The sequence below is a fragment of the Bos grunniens genome, chromosome 23, assembly GCF_055505025.1.
Source record: "Bos grunniens cultivar Pamir isolate PY7600 chromosome 23, Bosgru_T2T1.0, whole genome shotgun sequence".
In the NCBI taxonomy this organism is placed as follows: Eukaryota; Metazoa; Chordata; class Mammalia; order Artiodactyla; family Bovidae; genus Bos; species Bos grunniens.
The window spans coordinates 4,864,003-4,882,405 of NC_141187.1; the positions used below are offsets into that span (position 1 = coordinate 4,864,003).

At 41.7% G+C, this 18,403-nt stretch overlaps 1 protein-coding gene across 1 annotated transcript in view; it reads left to right on the forward strand.

Annotated features, from left to right (window-relative positions):
• DST (dystonin) overlaps positions 1 to 18,403 on the forward strand; it is a 406,366-nt gene that overhangs the window by 142,351 nt on the left and 245,612 nt on the right. The window contains 4 exon segments of the mRNA XM_086370990.1: positions 7,252 to 7,341; positions 7,873 to 7,908; positions 9,570 to 9,647; positions 11,879 to 11,971. Coding sequence (XP_086227116.1) covers positions 7,252 to 7,341; positions 7,873 to 7,908; positions 9,570 to 9,647; positions 11,879 to 11,971 — 297 coding nt within the window.

The following is an 18,403-nucleotide window of genomic DNA, read 5'->3' on the forward strand; positions in this document are numbered from 1 at the left end:
AACGACCGGTAGTTCTACCTCGTGATGAAAGACTAGAGAAAACCTTTTGATTTTGTTTGGTTTTTTAAAATTGGTTGTCGACTGTCCATCTGAAAGCTTAAAAGAGAAGTCTTTGTCTGAGAACTAATCATGTCCTTTATGGAGTAGACAGATTATTGGTACTACTTGGGGCCATCAACTGAGTTGTTTGAAATGCTTCCTTATTTTATTCATTAATACCTTAAGATGTGTGATTAATGTCTTTATTTTATGGTTAGAAACCACTGAAGGAGATAATTATGAGTTGCCTTAATGCCGACCTAACATACTGCCTAGAGAAAAGCATGACCACCTTTTTATTACATCAGATAATGATATTTACCCTTTATATTTCCCTGAACCAGATTAGAATTTATGGTAATTTAGCAAGAGTCTGAGCTGTGGTTTTATTTCTTCACCATTCTTGAAGAAATAGTACTGACATAAGTTTGTAATAAACAACCATTCAGAAAAGGCACCTACCGAAGCGAATGCAGTGTTTTGAAGCATTTCTGTGCATTTTTAAAGCATCAATTTACCTATCAATAATTGATGTAGTAACTTATTGGCAGGTTATTTTTATTTTTGAAGTAGGACTTGTAAGGAGCTCACTCCCAAGAATGTGGTTGCTTATTTTTCCTGAATGTATTTGTTCAGAATCAAAAAATTGCTTTGAATAACATCATCATTTGTAGTTTCGCCTGAAGCTGAGTCTCCCGTTTCTTTCCACCCAAGGCTGCGAGGTGCTCTGTCTTGGGGCAAGCCTTTATTATTTATGTGCCTTTCTAAAGTTTGGGGTTGTTTGCCAGAGTGGCATGTCCTTCAGCTTTAGGACTGCCCTAAGAGGGGCCTGGCCATCCTTGCCCGTGGTCTGCTCCTTGCTGCTGGGGTGGGTGCATCCTCTTTCCCCGGGCTCACGAGGGACTGCGTGGCCTCTGTGTGCCCCGCACCAGTGGCCTTTCCTGCATCCTCGCCTATTGCCTGGACCTCCAGCAGCTCTTTCTGGGTTTGCTTAGGATAGGGTGGGAGCTTTCATGTTGCTCAGAGATGGTGTGTCCTCGTTCTGCTTGGGGCTCAGCGGCTGGCTTTGCTCAGTGCAGGCTGTCGGTACCCAGGAGGAGGTCAGCCCCCCGTGTCCTGCCCCTGCGCCCCATCCCCGCTCCTGTCCCCTTGGCATCCCGGACGCTGTCCTTCCCCGGAGCTGGGAGCTCCCTCGTCTGGCCCCCTGTCCAGTTCTTTACTTCAGGTGGGACACTCCCATCTTTGGGGGAGGCCTTCTCAGACTCCCACAAAGTTTCTGTCATCCCAGCCTGTGGGCCTCAAGAGGTGGCGTGCGCTCTTTATCCACGTCTGCACCCTTCGCGTCAGTTTAGGGGCTTGCCTGGTGGTCCAGTGGTTGAGAATCCACTTCCAGTGTAGGGGTGTGGGTTTGGTCCCTGGTTGGAGAACTAAGACCCCAGACGCCGCAGGGCGTCTCAGCCCTCATGCCGCAGCTACTGAGTCTGTGACTTAGAGAGCCTGCCTCATGCAGTGAAGAACCACTTTTTATTTTTGTGGCCAAAAAATAAAAGCAAAGTGGTACCCTGGCATATGAGGAATGCTTAATAAATATTTGCTGACATGGACTGCAGCTCTACAGTAGCACTAAGGATAAATATGGGAAGTGAGATTTTCGTCTAGATTGACATCAACCACTAAAAGTCAGACTTTTGAAAAAGGTATCCTTAAGCATTACATAAGCAACTGTGTTTATATGTCTGAAGGTCAGCCCGATCTTCAGACTTGAATTTGATTTAGCCCACCTGAAATCAAGCAATTACAAGCTAAAATAAAAATTCCAGAGTGCTGTATTGAGCGGTTGAGCCATTGCGATGATGAAGACCCAGCATACTCTACTCTGTTCTCTATCGGAAGTAAAATGGGAATATTTTTGTGTCATCAGCAGGACCTTGTTCAGGGTCTCACCCCACCCATTTCGCATGTATTTCTCTTCCTTAGGAAAACTCCTAAGCAAAAGATGAGCGCCCTCTAGGGGTGAGCTTGTAGGTGCAATGCAGGACCGCATTTTAAGAAAGCCTGCAAAATTCTGGGAGAATCCCATAGGATTCAGAAAACACAGAAAAAGATGCTTCATCCCTGTTATGTAATTCAAGTTATATAATTTAACCCCAGAGTGTCCCAGAGTGCTTTCAACTTGCTCATCATTTCCTCGAGCTCTATTTATTCAGACAGCTTTCTGTCCCACAGGGAGAGAATATCCAAAATGAGAAGAAAGAATGTTTTATTAAAAAGTGAAAGCCGAAGGTTGAAGCTCTTGGCAGTTCGCAGTCATCTGTGAAGGAAAGTTACCAGGCCACGTGTCTGTGACTCAGACATTGGACAGAATAAAAGGCTTTTCTGTGGCAGCTGAACTATTTCCTTCCTTTTTCACCCCGATTGATCACATGCCTGGGTATTTCTCTAGGACCTCAGCTGCTTACACTCAGTTCGCCCATTAGCACTCCTTCCTCGTAACACTCTACTTTTTATTTTCCATAATGCTGATATTTAGTTTTTACTTGGCATTCCTTTTCTATCTCGTTTGTTTGTCGTGAGGAAAATGAGTCATGCCTTATAAAGCACTTACACAGGGTCAGGTCCGTTTATGTATTTTTATTATTGTTAATAATGGTGCATTTGTTTTATATGGAGTCATGAAGATGAAAATAATGGTATCTTGCATTTAGGTAGCATTTTTCATACACAGTATTTCTCTGGAACCTCAGAATGTCCCCCTGAGACAAGGAAGATAAGCAGTATTCCATGATAAATAATGACTCAGCATGTTTTCAAGCATTACAGAAGCTGAGTTAATCTGTTTCTGTATTTCTTCCTAAAATTCTTAGCAGCTTTCCATTTTACATATTTTCTCTTTTAAGTTGACAGTGATTTTTTTAAAAAAGATAACAGTTTTATTTTCAGGTCACAGAATTCTCATTCCCTAGTTTGAACTCGAGGCCTTCTGTTTTCAGTCTTTATTTGCAGGTGAGGAAACGGAGGCCTCGAGAGGTTGGGTAGCTGGTTCGTGAGGCCTGCGGCAGAGGCGGGGCTGAAAGCCTTTTTCCTGCGTAGAATGTTTTCTCTTTCCCTTACTTGGTTTTGCTTGGCTTAATCTTCTTCTTTAAACACGCCTAATTTAATTTTTCTTTATTGGTGCATGAATGTGGTTGTGGAAAAGGACCCCTTGTGGTGGAAAGTTTCCCTCATGTCCATGGTTGGGTTCAGTCTGGCAGAGCAAGTTGTGAAATTGCTTTTATGTGAAATATGCGTTCAGAATCATACCTCATCTTTTAAAAAATTGATTTCTAATTGATTTTTAATTAATTGATCTTTTAAATTTTAATTGAAGTAAATCTACTATCTATAACGTTATGTTAATTGCTGCTGTATGGCAAGTAATTCAAGGCCTACGAGATTCCCGCATCCATGGAATTTTCCAGGCAAGAATACTGGAGTGGGTTGCCATTTCCTTCTCCAGGGGAGAACCTGGGTCTCCTGCCTCCGAGGCAGATTTTGTTACTGTCTGAGCCACCAGGAAGCCATGTTTCATAGATCGCTGCATTAGTGTCACGTTTTAGATTCCACGTGGAGAGGTGCCCTGTGGTCTGCGTCTTTCTCTTTCCGACGTACTTCGCTTAGTGTGATCCTCTCTAGGTCCGCCCATGCTGCTGCAAATGGCATTATTTCATTCTTGCTAATGGCTGAGTCGTATTCCTTTGTATATATGTACCACATCTTTTTCCATTCATCTGTCGATGGACATTTAGGCTGTTTCCACGTCTTGGCTATTGATCACACCTCATCATTAACCGTCCTGGAGTGAGAAAGACAGAGGAAGTGGATCTGGATTGAAGTGTGGCTCTGGCAGGCACGGGTGGGCACAGGGGACCAAGAGCGCGTGGCTTTCTTAGCTTTGATTGTTCGTTCCTGCCCGGGACGGGGGCATCCTTACGGTGTGCTTGTTTCCACTGTCCCTTCTGAAGATGTCAGACCTGCATGATAGACTTGTCTATTTTGAGAGATTCGACAGCTGCCTCAGGGTCAAGAGATGCATAATATTGTTTATATAACTGTGGTCTCTCATGTTCCTGCTCAGGCTCTCAAGAATTAGTCTACTTTCTGATTACACTGGAGATACTCAGAGGAGTATATTGATTTAGATGTACACATATGCATGAAATTCACAAGCTTAGCTCTTCTGCCTTGTTTTTTTGTTGTTGTTAATTGAAGTATAATTGACAGATAACATTATATTGGTTTCAGGTATATGACATCATGATTTGATATTTGTATATGTTACAAGATGATCAAAAATTCTAGTTATAATACCATTCATCTCCAAAGTTAACTTTCAGGACTTGGTTTCTTGGCAGCTTTCAAGTATGTGATACAATACTATTGACTACAGTCACCCTGCTGTACACTACATCCCCATGTCGTATTTATTTTATAACTGGAAGTTTGTTTCTTGTGATCTGCTTTGCCTGTTTTCACCCACTCCTGAGCCCCAACCCTTGGCAACCACCATTCTGTTCTCTGTATCTATGATTTTTGTTTTGTTTGCTCACTTGTTGTTTTTTAGATTCTACTTATAAGTGAAATCATACAGCATTTGTTCTCTGTCTGACTTATTTCACTTAGTCTAATTCCCTCAAGGTCTCTGTTGTTTAGCAGCTGAGTAACATTCCACTGTGTGTCTTCTTTATCCATTCGTCCATCCATGGACATCTTGTTTTTAAGTGGGCCCTTAGCCTTACATTCAAGCTCATGGCTTGGAATGAGACCACGTCAGTTCTTACAGGACTCTGATATGTGAGTAGAAAATTGAGTATTAGCGTTCATTTCACATGTGTGCTTGTCTGCACATGTGTGTGTTATGTATATCACAGATTTCTTCCTGAAAAGATCCTTGGAAATTGGCTCATCTCTGAAATGTAATTGAGTAGTTCAGGGGAATGTCATTTAATGCCATTTATTTAATAGAAGGTAAATATTTAATGGAAGGAATACTCTCTTTGTACCTTATTTAGGTATTTATAGCTTTTCTAAATAGGACTGTCTGAAATGTGTTATGATGTGCTCCTTTTTTTTTTTAAGAAAAATGAATTATTTTTAAGCTTGCTTTTACTATTATATAATTATCTTGTGACACCAAAGAGTCAGCTGATATTCCTTGGGTATTGGGAAATCAAAATAAAAATATCAACTTGTGAAAATGGGAACACTTGGTTAAAAATAATCTGACTTTCAGTTTTGCTGGTCATTTTATAGGTTCTATTGGCATTAATAGTTACTTAGAGCTATTAGGCCTGAGTGTAATGTTTACATTATTTGTCATTAATGATGCATAGATGGGTAAATGAATATTAGTTGAATATTAAAAAGTACTGTGACTTAGGCAGAAAGTCCCCAAATACTAGTCATAGGAGCTGAATAAGTTTGATATGAAACTCTTAAGGGAATTTTATCCTTCACTAATTACAAATAGTTTCTGACAGTAAATCATACTGTAAAGCATGTAGTCAGTTAAGATAATAAAATTTAGTAGTATTAAATTTTTTTTTAATTGGAAGATTTTAAAATTGGGGTATGGACTCAATGGACATGAGCTTGAGCAAACTCCGGGGAACAGTGAAGGGCAGGGAAGCCTGGCGCGGTGCAGTCCATGGGGTTCGCAGAGTCGGACACAACTGAGCGGCGAATGACGACAACTAGTTAAAATGTCCCGGTAGTTTCAGCTTTACAACAAAGTGAATCTGCAATATGTATACATGTATCCCCTCTTTTTTTTGGATTTCCTTCCCATTCAGGTCACTGCAGAGCAAAATTTAGTGGTATTTAAACTGCTTTTGGAGAAGGAAATGGCAACCTACTCCAGTGTTCTTGCCTGGAGAATCCCATGGATGGAGAAGCCTGGTAGGCTGCAGTCCATGGGGTCGCACAGAGTCAGACACGACTGAAGCGACTTAGCAAGCTGCTTTTTTAGACCCGAAAATCTTAACCATCAAAGGCTGGCTTCCAGTTTACGTTAGGCCCTTTCTTGCTGGTTGCTCTGGAGTCGGAAAGTTTTGACCATATTTTGGATCTTTTTGTTTCTTTCTGCTGTTTAGTCACATGACACTTTGCACGTGCACAGAAGCTTGACTCCTGCGTGTAAACCTCCAGAGTGTGTGTCCACGCAGACAGGGGGCCCGCAGGCCTGTGCCCACGTGCTGTGGGGGATGCTGGTCTCTGCCTTTGTGCACCCGTCCTCGGCTCGCGAAGTAGCACAGCCCAGCATCAGCCCAGGGGAGCAGGTTGGGGTGGGCCTGCCCGCCGTGGGACAGCTGCGCTCGAGACCTGCTCTGACCGTGTCTGTCTGGTCGAAACTGACTGCGTGTGCCAGGGGTGTCCCTCTGTGGGAAAAGCAGAGCTCTGGGGAAGTCTTTGGTGGTTTGAGCTATAAACTCAAACGTAAACCATCCTTGTTAACTGTCAGTTACTGTGAGTGTGGTTATGTGATTTATCCCTCCCATGGATTGGGTTGGGTTTAACATACACACACTACTGTATATAAAATAGATAATCAGCAAGGACATACAGGGAACTCTGCTCAGTACCCTGCAGTAACCTGTATGGGAAAAGACTGAAAAAGAATCGATATATGTATAACTGAACCATTTTGCTGTGTACCTGAATCAAGAACAATATTGTAAATTAACTGTAGTCCAATAGAAAATTTAAAAAGAAGCTATTCAAAAAGAAAAGAAAACCCTTCACCACAGGAAAATTTATGCTGTGCAGAGAAATCTTGAGTAGAGGCCTTATAACCTCACATATATTTTAAAAAACTTTTAATTTTGAGATAATCATAGACTCACAGGAATTTTCAGAAGTAGTACCTAGAGTCTCATGGACCTTTTACCCAGGCTGCATCTCTGGATTTTTAACATGTGGAGGGCGTGCCTCTGGCATCTTGAATTTTGGGATGCAGAGATCAGGAAGACCAACTCGGGGCTGGGGGGCTCAACACTCAGCTTGTTAAGGTGTCCCTGGTTGCTGTCTCAGGAATGGTGATTCAGGTCAGGGCCCGTGTAAAACACCTCATGAATGAACACACGGGGAATGTTTTCTCCTCGTCCACTTTCTCGTTCGGGTGTTAAGGATAATCCAAGTTCTATAACCAAATATTTTAAATTGTGTTTCTGTACATAGGTTCGAAAACACGTGAACGATCTCTATGAAGACTTGAGGGACGGACACAATTTGATTTCTCTTTTGGAGGTTCTTTCCGGAGACACCTTGGTAAGTTTTAAATTTCATAATTTATTTGGAGGAACGTGTGGTCCTTTTTGCGTATGACCTAGTATGTTTTTGGCACAAACTATTCAGATTTTTGCAGCATCCGTCTTGTGAGCTGCTATGAATTCCGCTGGAAAGAAGAGTTCTGGTTAGATTCTAAAGCATTTTCAGACTTTAAGTGGTGTGCATTTGGGAGATGGAAACACTTTGATGACCTTGCTTATGTAATCAGTTCTGTAATTAAAATACTACTGCTGTTCTTTTTACCTTGGGTTTTTTTTTTTTTTTAATGCTTAGCAGAATTTGGATGCATAATATAACCCCCTATTAAAAGACTCACCAATAGCAAGGAAATAAGCACCGCTTTCTGACAGATGGTCTAACCCCTCCACAGGTGTCATCTCCTTTTTTGTGAACATCCCTCCCCCTCTCGGTTACCCGGTCTCCTTCATTATGTTCTGTTCATGCTCTTCTTTTCATTTCTGGTCTGTCTGTGTATTTGCTGTCCTGTCTTCTGTCTGTTATATTCATTAGCCAAGGGAGCGAGATTTTTTGAAGACCTTACGGTTGGTGAGTGCCTCAGAAGCATGCGAGTATGAACGGCATGAGGATGTGGAGGATGAGGATAAGGGGGTAGGTGTCGCCCCCGTAACTCGACTAACCTAGCCGGTACAGTGCGGTGAGCGCTAACACCGTAGAGTAACCCACGGCTTCTGGCTCCTGTTTAGAAAATGGTGCAAAGGCCCAAAGACCCACAGGGAGGTGGATGTGTGTGGACCAACAGATTGGACAAAGGACATATTTTCTCTTTAAATTTATTTCTGTATCTGTATGCATTGCATGGTATTTGAACATACGTACTTAAACTATAGGATGGCATCTGAGCTAAAGAAGTTTATATACCTTTTGTATAAGTGTGAAGGTTTACAGTTACAACCAGCCTGCTAATTTTTATGCACATCAGTTCCACTTTTGAAATTCATATTTCAGACATAACTGCTCATTGCTTTATTGGAAGGAACGTATGGACATTTATTTTATATTTAAGACTATGCTTTAAGTCATGCCTATTGGCAGTTGGTATTAGACAGACATTCTCTGCCTGCCTTATCTGTCTCATTTTATTTGGGGAGGATGTTTTAAATGCCAGGCTCCTGACAGAGCTGTTTCACCCCTGTGGCACTCAGTCACCTGAGCCTACCTCTGCAGGACAGATGCGCTTCTTTGGTCATCATATCCCCGGAGCCCCCTGTTCTCACTGGAACGTGTGTTTTGTGGATGCAGTGGGGATTCATCGCCATCATTTCTCCTGTTATATGGGGTTATTTCCCCAGTCTGGGGTCCGCCGTCTGTTTAATTCTGCTGCCTTTGGCTTCAGCAACCTAGTCACATTTCAGCTCAGCTCTCAGTTTTCTTTTTTTCCCTTTGGAAGATTTTATGTGGTCAGTTATCAGCTCCATCCTTTGTATTTTTGTTGACCATTTTCTCAGCTCTGTTTCCTTATGTTTTCCTTCTGCTGACTTGTAACGTTTCTTACGGGAAACGGCATCAAGGAAAAGAATTATGGTTTGTCAGGTTCCCTGACACAGCACGTCATCACGTCCATCCCCAGGCAGTGTCAGACTATTAGAGTCCAACCGATTGTGTGCAAAAACGAAAATAAAATAAAGAGGAAATATATTACGTGGCTTTAATTGCTTTTCTCTCTCCTGTATCATGGCTAAGTAAACCTTTACTGCCTTTCTCCTTCTTGGTGGTTTTTATACTAACTGCATGCTACTTTACCTCATTTTCATTAACATGCCATACATGTATAATTAAAAAACCCTCTTGAGTTAGAGTTTATTAAGAAGGCAAATGGGGAATGGTATTTAATTTTTTGCGTGCATCCATAGCTAAATAATTGTAGGCTAGACGTGTAGTTTAGTGAATATGAAATGTCTGTATATTCTGTGATACTTTCTCTTTTCCGTTTGTTTAAATAAAATATTCATAGTAAAGGATCTATTTAAATAAAACATATTCAGAAAAATCCCTAGTTTACATTGAATCTCAGGTAATTCAAAAAAATGAAAATATCATTAAAAATTTAATGGGTTTCCCCAAACAGTAAATTTTTGACAGTATGACGAGCATGCAGTGTATTTATATAGTATATTCAGTATATTTAGCATGGTCAATGGTGTCAGAAAATATAATGTTTTTCATACCCTGCATTTTTCTCTTCTTAGCCCAGAGAGAAGGGTCGGATGCGTTTTCACAGACTCCAGAATGTACAAATTGCACTTGACTATTTGAAAAGACGCCAGGTATGATGTTTGAATTTCAAAGCTGTAATCGTATAATACAACACATGTGTGACTGAATAAATGTCCATAGGACCATGACAGGGAACGAACAGGTTAAATTTGACTTTGAGTTAATCATTAACATTTAATATGATTTGATAATGATTTAATAATCATTAACAGAGGTTCTTTGGTGGCTCAGAGAGTAAAGAGTCTGCCTACCATGCAGAAACCTGGGTTCGATCCCTGGATCGGGAAGATCCCCTGGAGAGGGAAATTACAACCCACTCCAGTATTCTTGCCTGGAAAATCCCATGGTTGGAGGAGCTTGGCGGGCTACAGTCCATGGGGTTGCAAAGAGTCGGACACAACTGAGCGACTTCACTTTCCTAAGCATTAAACTTGTGCTTTTGTGAGACTGATATTTTAAAATATTTTTAAACGTTTGTTCCAAAGAAAAGAAAATTAATCGTAGGTGTAAGCCCAGAGGAATTATAAGTGGCTACATTACCATCTGAATAACAGCTACTGATTTTCCTTCTATTAGAATTGTAATGCTTTTGCCTGGGAAGTTAGCGACATTTTAGTAGCAACAGAATGTTAAGAATGTCAAAGAACAGTTATTAGTAGTGGGGAGAGAATATTTTTTAGACTCACTTTACAAAATTGCCTTATTTTTATAAAAGATAGTTTATATAATATTAAAAAAAAACTTTGCATGTGTTTATTTTTAAAATGTAGTAGTGAGGAGGCAGTAGTTCATATTTTAAAAGCAGGTACAACTGGATGATTTAGAAGCGGTTAAAAATGAAACAGTTCTGACAACAGTCCCCAACTGGCTTAAGGTTTCAGAGGAAATCATGGGAGAAAAATGAACACCGAATTGGATTTGATCTTGATTGGGTATTACTGTGATTAAAATGGTATAAGCCAAGTAATTGGTAGCTTTCAGTTAGTAGAAAAAAGGAGGAGACAGTGAAACTCAGGAGAATTGAAAGCAACTGAAAACTGAGAAATCAGAGGTGGCAACAATTTTGCTTTTTTATGGAGAGGGGAAAAAGAGAAGAGAGGGTAAGGAAGAGAAGGAAAAACTGTTGATAGTCCTTTAGTTGGTTTATTATGAATATCATAGTGCTTTTAGTTACTAAATTTAGTTAGTAAATTCTAGCAAATACTCGGAGAAGGCAATGGCAGCTCACTCCAGTCTTGCCTGGAAAATCCCATGGACGGAGGAGCCTGGTAGGCTGCAGTCCATGGGGTCGCTAAGAGTCAGACATGACTGAGCAACTTCACTTTCACTTTTCACTTTGATGCATTGGAGAAGGAAATGGCAACCCACTCCAGTGTTCTTGCCTGGAGAATCCCAGGGATAGGGGAGCCTCGTGGGCTGCCGTCTGTGGGGTCGCACAGAGTCGGACACGACTGAAGCGACTTAGCAGCCACAGCAAATACTCAATGGTTATATATATATATTTTTTTTCAGTGGTTATATTTTAAGTGTTATTGGTATTTGCCTTACTAGTCTTAATTCTAGTGGAAATTTCCAGAAGATTAATGGTTAATTATGTCTCCTTGTCAAAATATTTTTGGTAGTGATTTGTCCAGGAAGTAAAATGTTAGGTATCATTCATGATATTTAATTATTTTTCCAGGAAGTGTTAGTTATCATTATTGCATTAATTTATCTGAATGCATAATTTGACAGTTGATGGACTTTAAATCTGGTTATTACTGGCATATTATTGTTAAAGCTTTGAACAGTCTGCTAAATGTCCAGTGACTTCCATAGTTCCTTATCCTGGTAGCAGTCTATGGTAGACAAATGGAATAATAATGTTAGATTTCTTTTTTACACTCTTTGGGATAGAAGTGTGATAAAATTGTTAAAATTATTTGATGGTTCAGAATAGTTTCCTACTTAATTATAAAATAACACTTATTTTCAAAAGACAATATTATTTCTAGTTTAAAAACTTAGGTATTTAGGACTTCTTACTTGAACAGTGGTTTTGTTTTGACAAGTGTACTTTCAGTGCTTGCTGTAGAAAAGAAACATTTTGGCTTTGTTGTTACTCTGTAATTTGCAGCCTAAGATGAGAGGGGTTAGGGGTAAAACAGTATTTTAAAGGATTATGGGTATTAAAATTATTCAGGCTTCTTTTTATCTGTAATTTAGAATCCTTTATGTAGGTAAAAATAACTCATGTGCTGCTTGAAAAGCATTTTGTTTTCTCTTTTCATATACAAAACAGGTGAAATTAGTGAATATTAGAAATGATGACATAACAGATGGAAATCCCAAATTGACTTTGGGATTAATATGGACGATAATTTTGCACTTTCAGGTAAGCCCAGTTTTCTTAATTGTCATTTCTTTTAACCTCATTGCTGGTTTTCAAGTGATACAGGTGAAGGGTGAATTATGCATTCACATCCAACAGGGGGACATAAATTTCAGACTTTGTTTCTCTTTTAATTTAGTTTTTATTTTATATTGATGTATAGTTAATTTACAATGTTGTGTTAGTTTCAGGAGTACAGCAGATTGATTCATAGGCATATACATATATCCATTCTTTTTCAGATTGTTTTCTCATATAGATTATTACAGAATTTTGATTAGAGTTTCCTGTGCTCTACAGTAGGTCCTTGCTGATTATTTATGTTTGGTAGTATGTATCTATTAATCCCAGACTCCTAATTTATCTGTCCCCACCCTTTCCCCTTTAGTAACCATAAATCTGTGTTTGAAGTCTGTGCATCTGATTCTGTTTCGTAAATAAGCTCATTTGTATCAGTTTTTTTTTAAAGATGCTTTATGTAAATGATACGATATTCAGACTTTGTTTCCTAAACAATATATTTGTATTGCTCCCCTCAGAAACATGCGGCTTATGGGCTTGGCGCCCTTTATCCTGTTGTTGAAAAGCTTAGAATGTTTTTAGAACAGTGCTTGTTATCTCCAAAGTTGAAAGACAGAGATTCCTTTTATTGAATGTAGACATTTTTTTTTGTTTATTGGCCAACATTACCTGACTTAGATGCATAAAAATGTTAGGACTCAGTCCTGACCTGGAGTGGATTTCCTTGATCCTGCGGTTTCTGAACATGCCGCTTTCTCCTGGTGTTGTAGACGCTAGGTGGCGGTGTCGTTCTCACAGAGAGATTCCCTGCATTCGAGCCATCCGTGTTTCCTGTGGCCTTGTACTTTCTCAAACGGGATTTAAGAGCGTAAAATCCCAGGGACGGGGGAGCCGGGTGGGGAGCCGTCTATGGGGTCGCACAGAGTCGGACACGACTGAAGCGACTTAGCAGTAGCAGCAGCAAAGGCAAATTTATTACTATGAATTATCTAATTGCCAATAAAAGGCTGCTTTTGATCCTTTGGTTTTTGTAAAATGATGCATTAAAAAATAATCTGCATTTGATTTAAAGTGAGTCCTACTTTTGGTGCTTGCTTTGGTTTATCAATCCCTTGGGTGACCGTGGAGTGTCGTATTGGTGGGCACGAGGCACGTCCACTGATTGATGGCTGTGTGGCGGGCCTTGGAGGAGGAAGACATGGCTTGCCGGCTTCAGAGAGGAGCTGTGGTTTTGACCACATCTTGGGAGAAAGAAGACTTATTTCTAATATTTAAAAAATTTGAGTGGGATACAGGGTTTATAGGGGAATGGTGGAAATAATGTACCTGGGGCTCATTTGGGAACAGGCTAAATCTGGCATATGTGGACAGCTATAGGAAGTAGAATCTTATAGGTTCCAGGACTTGGGTAGGCACTAGAACATCAGAGGAGAGGACCCAGGGACCAGGAGACCAGGTAACCGGGTGTCAGCCAGCCAGCCGATACAGCAGCTAATACAGATATATTAGGCGAATGTCCGCTCAGCGGGCTTGATGACTGGGAGCTGGAGTCAGGGACCCTCATCACTAGAGGCCCTATCCTTCGGGGACCTAGGGTACCGAGCAAGGCAGGGTTTGGGGCCTGGCTCCAGACCTGAAACCTTGTTATCAGAACAGGTGAAGTCTAACTAGAATGGACCAAAAAGCAGAATTCACGTGGAGTTGCTCAGCAACTTTCCCAGGGATCCAGAACTTTTAGGGTTGAAACTGCAGGAGACCTTTAGAAACAGTCCCATTGTTACCGACAACTGATGATACAGGCTGTGTCTGGATTTTGAATGTCAGAGTTGGGGGGCACCCAGGCTCTGGAGGGAGTGTCATTGTCAGTTCTTTTATCTGTGGCCGTGAAGACATTGAGCAAGTCACCCAACCATCCTGCGCCTGAAAAATGATGTTTTAGAACTCTATATGGACTCTAGTAAAATAAACAAATGACCACAGGCCACGGTCAAGGAGATGAGAGGAGAGGTGGAGGTGGTGCCCTCAGAACGGGGTGTTGAAGGCCAGGACTCGGGCGCGGAAGAAAAGGTGAATCCAGGGTGGTGTTTTGGAAGAAGACAGGATGGACTTGGAGGGGGTGGTTAAGGATGCCGCTGAGCCGTTAAACCCAGAGGTAAAAAGCCGGCAGACAGCTGGGGAAGGTGGAGGTGAGGGGAGAGGAAAAGGCCACAGCGTTGGTGGGCTTGACATGTGTGGTGGGGTCCCCTGGCTTCTGTCTGCCGAGCAGCTGGAGATGGGGGCAGAGCAGAGCCGGGGAGTCAGAAGTACTGCGGATAAACCTGGGGGTCTCCAGAAGGCAAGGGTCCTGAGTCTGTCAGAGAGGAGGGGGCCTTCAGAGGGGCCAGTGGAGAAGAGCAGAGAGAGAGGACGGAAGTTTGGGGGAGACCATCCACCTGGCGACACAGAAGGAGCGAGGGGCCCGGCCCGCAGCTGGCCGGCGTCGGTGACCGCCTGCTTTCTCTCCAGCACCTTCCCAGTCTTGCAGAACCCCCTCGTCCTTCTCTTTATTTATATTGAGAAGGATTCGTCACCCCGGATTATAGTCGGTTTTACCAGAATTCTCCTAATAAGAGAAACATGGACTTTGTTTCTTGTTATAGCTACAAGAAAATGTAGCATTGATGAAACCAGGGAAGAGAATTTCAAGTAGAAGGGGAACAGTGGGCAGCGAGGAATGCCCCCAGAGGGCCTGACAGAGTTAAGAGTGAGTGCAGGTTGGTAGTTTCGACTGGGAAGACCCCGGGAGTTTTGGGGAAGGTCCATTCAAGTTCCCGAGAGCAGAAACCAGAAAGTAACAGACCGAAATGTAACTGGTTGGAAATTAGAGGCAATGTGTTTAGACCCTAAGTTGAAAGAAATGGAAAGCAAAGAATCATTCAAAAAAGAATTATATAAAGTGTCTTTGGAGGAGAGAGGAGGATCAGCCAAAAAAGTACCAACATCAGTTCTGTTTCTTTTTTTTAAATGTATTTTTTATATAAATATAGTTGATTTGTAATGTCATGTTAATTTCTGCTGTACCCCAAATGTTTTAGTTTTACACGCACACACACACACAGTATTTTCCATATTCTTTTCCATTATGGTTTAATCACAGGATTCTGAGTATGGTTCCATGTGCTATACAGGAGGACTGTGTTTATCCGTTCTATATATAATAGTTAATGCACGTGCTAATCCCAAACTCCCAAGGGTTTTGCCTCTAGTATGATACTGTGGCATATTTTATGAAACCCAGTGTATTTTAGGACCTGAATTACAAGATATTATGACTGTTAGATTATCACCAGTATTTAAAAATTAGACCAAGGTTTATTTAAAATGGAACATTTCAGTGTTTTGTATAAAATAGAAATGTTCTTTTTTATTTAAAGAAATACTTTTAGTCCTATGATAATTTAAGATTAGAATGGTTTTACTTGTTATGCCAAGACAGAAGGCTATTTATAGCAGTGGTAATTGTCCTCACTCAATGTGACGGGGCCTTTTTTCTCTATACTTTACATAAATAAGGGAAATGATTTCAGAAGACCAATTTATTGATTGATTTAAAAATATTTATTTGAGCATCACAAATTGACTGTCTGTTATAGTTGGGCAGTCTGAAGGTTAGTGTTGCCAGGACAGTAATCTTGTGTGAGTTACCCTATGCTAAGTCCAGGATACTATGTGATGGACTAGGGTTCTTGGCCTCCTTAATCAATAGCAGTTGATGAGAGGCCAGATAAGAAATTCAGGCAGGGCTTTCTGGGGGCTTGTGCCTGCAGCATGGGAAGTGAGAACAGGTTCCCTGCTCAATCCCCAAGGTGGGGTGAGCGCCTTCCTCACGTGGGGTCAGGGTGGGGGCCTGACCGGGGCTTGGCTGGAGGCGTGGCCCAGGTGGTGTGCCCACCCCTTTGGTGGTGGTGTGTGCAGGGGGCATGCGCAATACCTTGCTTTTGCTCCTGACCTCTGCTTTTGCTCTGGGCTCTTCAGAAGTGGCAGTTGGGTTTTTTGGTCTCTTTGTATCTTTTGTCCAGAATTTGCCCCAACTGTGCGTGCATGCAGTCAGTTTCAGTCCCATCTAGTTTCTTTGTATTTTGTTGCTCAGGAGAGGTTTGTTCAGGTGCAAGTATTGCAACAAAGGGTCCCAGATCCCAGTCTGTCTCGTGGAGATGATGGAAGAGTGTTGCTCTGTCTATTGGGAGAATGTTTGTAATACTGACTATAATCTGGGCTGCTGAATCTGTCACAGTATAAATAAAAGTAGGGATGTAGAGGAGGATGTGTTTCGGTAGGATTAGGAAGGTCTTAGAGAATAAAGGCAATTGCCCCTGATGTTGTAGACAGGCTTTGCAAGATGAATGCCAGCTAACCAGGCAGACACTGAAGTGGAGCCATTTCCGGGGGAGACAGCAGTGTGCAGTGACCTCAAGAGGGGCAGCTTCTGGGTTTGGCAGGGCTGGAAGGAAGTGCAGGTCAGTGGTTGTACCTTTGTCATGTTAGTGACATTATACTTCTGAGTTCTCTTGAAAAATGTCCCAGTGCCAACAAAGACATTGAGAATAAATTAAAAGCAAACCAGCCGGAAGCTTTATTTTTACCAGCTTGTCTTCTAGGATATAATTCTTTTTTCTGATAGAGATTGTTTAATTTCCTCTTGAATTGATTAAGGAAAACCTCACCGTGCAGGTCTGTTACTGACAATTATCAGGCACATTGCTAACTTGACTATTTAATTGAATATTTTTGTTTAGAAAAATATGAGTTCCATTTTTGCATCAGTCTAAAGACAACCTAGAGAAAGTCAGTTGTCAATTTTTTTTATTAGTCAGCTGATTTGAGCTTTTGTGTAAGACTAGTCATATGATACTAATTTCCTTTTTACCGTATCAATGACTCAGTCTTAGAAAGAGGCACACCTTGGGTCATCAGGCTCCATTCTGATTTATCATTCATACAGCACAGCCCTGGTAAAACTGCATAATATTCAACTAGGGTACAAGTATAAAAGTTACATGTAAAGTTCAACTGCCTTAATTCATGTGTAAGAACACACAGGTGTTTCTTTTGGCTAAGTGTTTCAAGCTTGAAATCATAAAATTTATCAAGCTACTCATGAAAATCCTAATGATCAGAGAAAGAGAAATGGCTTGGAAATTTGTCATATGAAAAATATGACAAGCTATTTAAAGGGATTGATTTTAGAAATGATTTGACTGGAGTGTTTTAGGAATTTAGCATGTTTTATCTCTCCTTCAGCTGTGGAATCACCCTGTTTTTGTTCTTTTTTGTGTGTGTGTGTGGTTGTTTTTAAATGATTCTTAATACAGTTTATACAGGTTTCTGAGCCTAGTTTTTGGGGCAGGTGCCAACATTTGTTTGTGTTTCTTAAGTAAAAAAATTGTACAGTCAGGAGTTTCTGAAACTAAATCTGAAAGGCACTTTGGAACTAAGTTTGAAAGGCACTTTGCTAAACGTCTCCTGACTGGTGTTGCTTTCTGTTTGCGCTCAGATTTGTCGCATCGCCAGTCATTCCAAAGGTTAGGCAGACTTGGGTCGTGTAACTGCATTTCAGAAAACCGAAAGGAAAGTGAGGGTCAGAATGTTTTCGTACAGCCAAGGCTAAGGGTTTGCCTTGAAAGCTCATCAGCATGTTATTTGACAGTGAGCAGTGATGTTTGTCTAAGAGGATTGCTGGCCAGAAATAAGCCACGGCGTCTAATGAGACCCGGGGCCGGCCGGGCAGGATGCCACGGCGTTTCTTGCGGGTGCCTTTCTCATGAGCAAGATGGCCTCACGCTGAAGAGGATGGTCAGGAAGTCTGAGGAGTTAGGCTGCGTGGAGATCTGAGGAAGCCCCGGCTTTTGAAATGAGGGACTCTGTGTAGCTGTGAGTTTCTGCAAATCAAATGGGGAATGTCTGTGGATGTGTCCGAGCCGAGAAAGAAGAACAGTGTCTGGATCCTGCCAAAACTCCTCTGAGACTTGAAAAGTACTCTGCTGGAAGAAGAAAATACTTTAGACGGGACCTGACCAAGAAAGCAGCAGATGACACAGAGTCAGGAGGGCCTCGGCCTGATGATGAAGGGAAGAGAAGCGCCCGCCCGCTCTCCGGAGGGCAGGCAGCCCCCTGGGCCTGGGGGCTGGTGCAGGAGCGGGGGGCCAGCCCCGGCCTCACTCTGCAGGCAGGGGTCCAGCCCCAGATGGCGAGCGCGAGCGGTCAGCGTTACCCGGGGTGCCCTTCTCAACATCAGGAAACCCAAATCAGAGTCAGCATACCAGAGGAAAGGGTTTCAGAAAAAGACAGCACCCCCTACCATGCAAAGAGAAAGGACCACTTTGATGATGTCAACGCAAGAAAAAGAACATTCCAGAGAAAAACGGGTGGCTTTTC